The following is a 7,195-nucleotide window of genomic DNA, read 5'->3' on the forward strand; positions in this document are numbered from 1 at the left end:
CTACACAAGTAAAAAATTAGCGGAAGCTAACACTAACAAGTAAAAATTAGCATAAGCTAACACGCTAAACAAGTAAAACTTAGAAGAGGCTAACACTAACAGCTACACAAGTAAAAATTAGCAGAAGCTAACACTAACAGCTACACAAGTAAAAAATTAGCGGAAGCTAACACCAACAAGTAAAAATTAGCATAAGCTAATGAGCTAAACAAGTAAAACTTAGCAGAAGCTAACACTAACAGTACACAAGTAAAAAATTAGCGGAAGCTAACACCAACAAGTAAAAATTAGCATAAGCTAATGAGCTAAACAAGTAAAACTTAGCAGAAGCTAACACTAACAACTACACAAGTAAAAAATTAGCGGAAGCTAACACTAACAAGTAAAAATTAGCATAAGCTAACGAGCTAAACAAGTAAAACTTAGCAGAAGCTAACACTAACAACTAAAAAAGTAAAAATTAGCTGTTAGCAGACCTAAAGTTGGCAAAACCTAATTTATCTGAAGCTAAGTGGTCCACTAACAGTTTTGAAAGTTAGTGATGAAGTGAACCCGCGAAACGAAATATTAGCTTGGTTATTAGCTGTTAGCTGTTAGCAGAACCATGCCCATCTCTGCCAGTAGGTAAAACTAATCCAGCATTTTATCTCCAGTTCCCCCACATGACTTTTTCAGCAGAGTTTTATAATCAATCATATGTATGTAAAAAGCAGTTTTGACACACAGATGTGTCATTTATGGTTGTGTGATCATGTGATAATAACGGAAAGCCCACCTAATAATATTGGCAGCTGCTTTTCTTTCCTGTGTCAGGAGCTCTGGGTCATGCATCACCTCCTCCAGGAAACCAATAACCCGCAGCTTCAGTTCTGAGTTCTTCTCAAAGTCCTGAGGACACACAGAGTAACAGTCATTACTGAGCCGCTGTCTCCTTCAAAGACAGGTGGAGGGGAAGAAGAGAAAGGTGAATTTACCTGCGAGTGTTTGGAGACCCAGTGACGCAGCACGTTCAGAACTCTGTTGGTGGCAGCTCGTCGGATGACAAACTCTTTGTCTCCGTTCCTCTGGTCTGTAGGAAAACCTGGAACAGGGTTTATTAGTTATAAATCAACTCATACTCTTTATTCTGAATGGCTCAGTCCTTCACAAACAATAAAAAATGAGTCAAATATTTGAAAAACATATAAATATATATCAGAACAAAGATTTATTGGGGGACTTTACTAACATCTACTTTAATGGCCCCTTATTTCCACTTGTAATAATAATAAAAATATATATATATATTATTTTTTAGATGAAAAATGAACATGAATTCTGCAAATGTTTTAGTTAGCGTATAAAAAAAGTAGAGGATTCACAGAGATTTGGGTACCCTCTTGTGGTTTTCTAGTACTAAACCGTCTTTTTAAAAGGTAGTTTTGAATTGTATAATCTCACCATAACTCAACTTTTTCAGCAATCAATAAATAACAACAACAGCAGGTAAAGTTTAACTCATGCTTAAAGACTTCTATTAGCCACATCAGATAAAACTAAATGTAATTATGAAAATGTGTTTTGTTTTGTTTTTATTTCAAAATCAAACAAGCTGAATCTTCTTTTTAATCAACCTTTTGGCTTTTGCTGAATTGTTCATGCTGATCCTGTGTTTATTCAAAATGTTACAGCAATGCCTAATGAATTTAGTGTTTATTACAAGCACAGCTGTAAAATCAAGCAGGAAGAAGTTAGATAAACTTTCCACATCAGTTTACAGTGTTTTAAATTACAAGTCACTAAAGTCTACTCTGGTCTCAAAGAACAAAATACATCCAGGTACCATTTCACTATAACAAGACCCTTATAAACAGCTAATAAACAGTTAATAATGCAGTTATTAATGAAACTATGAACACTCAATGTAGTAATTATGTATTGGATAAAAAACAATAAAGACTTGTTTGTTGCCAAACAGCGAGCCAACATTTATCTGTACTTTACATTTTTACTTTTTACCTGCATTCTGTTTCGATTTTTAAAAATCTATCTACATGTAATCAGTTTGTGTCTCTCTAGATGTTTTTTTTTTTTTTTTTTGCAAAAAAAAGGGCAGTTTAGTTGAAAGCTGAGAAACTTGCAAAACATGACATATACAGTACCTACATAAATAAAATACAGCACTGGATTTTGTGAAATAGTGAAACTGCTTCAGTGCAACAACAGCGTTTCATACCTGCTTATAGAGGCCTTTAATGCCTTATAAAGTAAAATGAAAAACTTACTTATCAAGGGTTATTGGACCTAATTTTAATATTGAACTCTTGCAGAACACATCTCTTTAAACTCCAATGTCCAGTGTTGTAAAAAGTACCACAAAGTGATACTTGAGTAAAAGTACAAGTATCTTACCAAAAAATTACTTTGGTAAAAAAAAAGTCTCTTTTAGGAATATTACTAGTACGAATAACAGTCTTAAAGTATCTGATATTTTTTGTACTTAAGTATTAAAAGTATTGTTTTTAAATGAGCAGTTAGGTTTTACATAATGACATTTATGAGGAGGTGACCTCCCTCCGAAAAAATGCAGAAATGACTAAGTTGTATTAAAATAATTAATTAATGTTAAATTTAGGATGCACTAGTCTGTTTCAGTTTATATAGGGGCCCAAACATTTTGCCCAAAATGAAAATCTATCCAAGGGCTGTGGGTAAATTAAATAATATAATTCATGAAATACAAATACTTCTTAAGTACAGTCCTTTTATTTTAACGGTTATGTCTTACTGGAGTGTGACATGATCTGTTTGTTTACAAACTAAACGCTATCAGAGTTTTATATATTTATACTTCTCATTCAACCACAGTTAAATTCACTCTGTCTAGGAGGCACAGTTTATATGATAGTATTTATTTTTTACAATAAAACAACGAACAACAACAACGACTTTCAAATTCTTGCCTTTTTAAAAATGTAAGGAGTAGAAAGTACAGATAATTGTGTGAAAATGTAAGAAGTAGAAGTAAAAATAATTACTCACATAAAGTACAGACACCCCAAAATTCTACTTAAGTACAGTAACAAAGTATTTGTACTTAGTTACTTTAAAACTCTGCCCGTGTCTGAGAGGACGGATGCAGAAAGCTGGTCCTGAACGAGCGTCTCTACCTGCTCCAGGTGTCACTGACCTGTGCTGGCCAGGGACATCCGGCGGTACTTCTCCTTGGTGGGCGTGCCTTCGTTGGCGCCGGCCGTAGCAATGGCAAAGGCCGAGGCGGCGGACAGGGCGCTGCGGTTATTGTCCAGCTCCCGGCAGGAAGACACCACCATGCCGTTGTTGAAGGAAAACAAGGAGAACTCTGCAGAGGATGAAAACCCATTTGTTCAGGTTTTTATGGGAAAGACCATAAAGTCGAGGAAGTTTCTCTCTGAGCTGATTTAGAGACGTTTATTAACACAGGTGATTAAATCCCCTCTGGAGGGTTGAAGAAATGCTGCACCAGCTGAGCTGTTGACCATCGGAGGGCAACAAAGAGCTAAAACAGACTCACAACGGTGCAGCTCTTCTCAGTGACGGCCTCCCTCCCTCCCTTCATTACCCCGCCCCCCCCTCCTCCGTTCAGCCGGGGGCGGCACACAAGAACACACACGTCGTTGCTAAGGTACAAGGTTTCCTTCCACCTACTCACACAAGGCACTGGCTTCCCTTGTATCACGCAACGTAGGAAGAGAAGACACTGGGGATGAATTGTGCTCGACTCTACCTACGAGGTGGATGCTCCCTCGCTGCTCAGAGCGGGGAGGGCCGGGATGCTGTGGGTGGGTTTTTATCAAGACCTTATTTGGCTGTAGCTATGCTCGTCTACAGGAGGAGAAACAAAACGTGCTTTCAGTCCTCTGTGGCTGTTTTTATTTATTCATCCACCTGAGTGTGTTCGTCCTTTTAAACTCGTGGCATGAAAAGATGGTCATGAACATTTCTTTGATGCTCTCTCTGTCTGGGTGTGTTTGTGTGTCTGTTAGCAAAATAAGTCATGAATCAGTGGACAGGTTGTAGCCAGGTGGATGTCCATCTACAGCTGATCGATGTTCGGGCTCATCTGGATTCAAGATGGCCGCCACAGCCAATAAATCAGTCAGTTTTACAGATACTGAGCTAAAGTTTTGTATGGAAGTAGCTGAGGGAAATCACTAAAAGACTGCAAGATGTCTTTGTTTAAAACTTTAAACCGAATGGCTGCAGATAATATTATTTTATTGATTTTGTTTTTTTGATATTTGCCACTTGATACTCACTGAAACCACAGACAATCTACAGCTTACTGTATTTTTTGTCCTGTTTAAATAGAGGACTTTATTTTTAAGTACCTGATAACAAGATTAGAGATGAGACGGAGAAATGAAAAATGAGGAGATTTTTAAAAAATTTGCGGTTTCAGAGGGACGGCGTACCAGAGTTTTTGGCCTTGACGTTTTTGGGAGTTGACGGTGACTTGGGGGGAGACATATCTGCTTCTGCCTCATCGCTCTGACTCGGGTCTTCATCGCATTCCTCTCTCACAGACAGATCTGCAACAAAAGCAAAAGATTTCAGCATCAATGACATTTACTGTATATAGGACATAAAAACAGTCACAGTTCAGCCAAATGAATGGAAAAAAAACAACAACAAAGAAACACAGAAATGTTCAAAGATAAGCCCGATTAATATCAAATACAGAAATACAGAACATAGAAGCATCAACTCTAAAGAATGACAAACTTAGACATCAAAAGACAAGAAGTGAAGAAGTCATGATGGTCTCAGCGGTCCGAATGACAAATGTTTGGAGCAAAAACAGCAAAAGCCTGATCTCCTCTGAAGTTTAGTTAGTTTTTTTAAGTTTTAAAACTTTAAAGTAAGCAGTAAAATCTTTAAAGTGCCTGTGATGTCAAATTTTTGTAATAAACATGAATGCATTTTTGGAAAGATAACATTGATAACATGTTGCAAAACAAATTTCCTGTAGCTGAGATGAATGATTGTTTAGATATTTGCATGTGAAGTAACAGGAAGTGATGTCAAAGGGGAATGTAAGCTAACCACACAGACTGTAGAGAAGAATCTGATGTTTCTTAAAGGGGCAATATCATGTAAAATCAACTTTTATGAGCAAAGTGAAAGTGAAAGTGAAACTTAAACTGTCTGCTGCTCTTAACACTATTTCTCACTCAGTGAAGCTCTTTTCAGATTAAAAATACCTTTGAGGAAATGNGGGGACCAGAAACGCCTTTTGGGACCAGAAACGCCTCTGGGACGTGTCTTTAAGCCGAACTTCCTCATGGCAGAGCGCACCCACTACCCCCCCACATCCCACCCATGACTCCCGCAGGCTCTTGGGTGAAAGTGAAAGTGAAACTGAAACTATCTGCTGAGCTCTCAACATTAGTTCTCACTCAGTGAAGCTCTTTTCAGAWTAAAAATATCTTTGAGGAAATGGATTTTCAGATGCCAAAATAGAAGCGGAAGGTGGTTCTTAAAGAGACAGAGGCCAATTTCAAGGCGTTTAGAAGAGGAAGTGATGAGAAGATAAGTTTATTTTCTATTTAAACATAACAACAGCATTTTAATAACAACTAAAGGTGACATAGATACTTTATTATGGTATAGTATTTAAATTTATGCCTGAGAAACACATAATATTGCCCCTTTAAGATTATTTTTAGTCACTGTCAAAGAGAGACAAAAAGGAGTTAAAGTTTAAATAATTTTGTTTTAATAAACAGAGACCAGTGAGTTTACTTTACTAATGAGTTCCCCTTTGATGTCACTTCCTGTTTCACTTTGGCTGAGCCAAGTTCAAAACAAAATAGGCCAGTTATGGGACAAAATAGGTAAAAATCATGTGTACTATGTATATTTTTCTTAAGTATAAAGATGCTTTCTTTGACTTCTTGTATTTGAAAGATAAGCATGTCACAGGCACTTTAAATCTACGCTAAAGTGAGCAGGAAGCCAACGGAGAGAAGTCAGAGACCTGTACCTGACAAACAAACACACGGTTGTACTTTTCATTTTTAATTTTCAGATTTCTGCTCAAATTCTGTTCGTTTCTAAATTATAAAAGTTAATAGTTTTACTTTTTCTGCTTTACAAAGTAGACTGAACACATGAAACAATAAAACCCTCTCCTCAGTGGGTTTCTCTGACCTTGCTTGCTGACACCAGACTCCTCGGCCTTGCTCTCGGCGGCTCTGGGCTCCTCTTCGTCGGGGATCTTGCTGGCCACGGCGCTGGACACGTAGAGCTTGTTGATGTCCAGCGCGGTCTTGCCGAAGGGCGACACGGTGGCGTGCACGCCCGCGTAGCCGTTGGGAGGGCAGCCGAGCGCGGCCAGGTCCAGGGCTTTGCCGCCCGTGATGATGGGGATGTTGAGCGAGAGCTTGCGGCGGCGGTTCGGCGAGGACGTCTTGGCGATGGAGAGGGGAGGGGGGGAGGAGAACTTGCGGCTGGCGCGCGGCGACGTGGGAGACTCGCCGTACAGGAGCTTGTTGTTCTGACTGCTGGCGAAGAAAAGCTCCAAGGAGCTGCGGGAGAGAAAGGAGGAACTTTTAAAACTTTTTCACCTGGAGACGGGTGAAGGGGGTGCACGGGGAGTGGGGACGCTTCTTTATTCAAGCTACTTTGTTTAAGACAGCATCTTCCTTGCACTGGGAGCCACCCCCTCTGAGGGCCTATAAATAGAGCGTCAAGTGACGGTGTGGGAGGCACGGGCGCTGCCAACAGCAACCGGCCCAGGGGAGGCCCACCGAGACACGGGGGAGGAGAGAACCAGAGAAAAGGGTGAGACAAATAAGAAACGGAGAGGGGGAAAGTGAGAGAAAAAACCAGGGTTTTTAGTAATAATGTAAAACAAGCAGTGGAGAAGAAAGAGTGATACAGGGAGGGAGGGGGGGATGGATTCCACCGGAGCGCTGGCTGCTGGCTGAGAGTGGGCGAGCGGGAAGCCTCCCGCCTGACGTGACGCTGACTGCAGACACGCTCGAGCTCCAGAACCCTGAAGAACAGCAAAGAGTGGAGCCGAGAATCAAAACAACAAAAAGATAAATAAAAACTCAAGAGAGGACGCGAGTAAAAAAATTACAAATCAGGAGACAAGAGAGGAGTCAAAGACAAGGAGCAAAGCATCAGTGTGATGGGAGTGTGTGTGTGTGTGTGTGTGTGTGTGTGTGTG

At 39.9% G+C, this 7,195-nt stretch overlaps 1 protein-coding gene across 1 annotated transcript in view; it reads right to left on the reverse strand.

The window, feature by feature from the left end:
• The window catches only part of LOC106518966 (ras-specific guanine nucleotide-releasing factor 1), a 39,191-nt gene that overhangs the window by 4,709 nt on the left and 27,287 nt on the right, over window positions 1-7,195 (reverse strand). The window contains exons 15-19 of the mRNA XM_014010417.1: window positions 6,172-6,548; window positions 4,434-4,550; window positions 3,170-3,340; window positions 975-1,081; window positions 776-888 (exon numbers count right to left, since the gene is read on the reverse strand). Coding sequence (XP_013865871.1) covers window positions 776-888; window positions 975-1,081; window positions 3,170-3,340; window positions 4,434-4,550; window positions 6,172-6,548 — 885 coding nt within the window. The remainder of the gene's footprint in view (window positions 1-775; window positions 889-974; window positions 1,082-3,169; window positions 3,341-4,433; window positions 4,551-6,171; window positions 6,549-7,195) is intronic.

This window comes from Austrofundulus limnaeus, unplaced genomic scaffold (genome assembly GCF_001266775.1).
Source record: "Austrofundulus limnaeus strain Quisiro unplaced genomic scaffold, Austrofundulus_limnaeus-1.0 Scaffold69, whole genome shotgun sequence".
NCBI classification, from domain to species: Eukaryota; Metazoa; Chordata; class Actinopteri; order Cyprinodontiformes; family Rivulidae; genus Austrofundulus; species Austrofundulus limnaeus.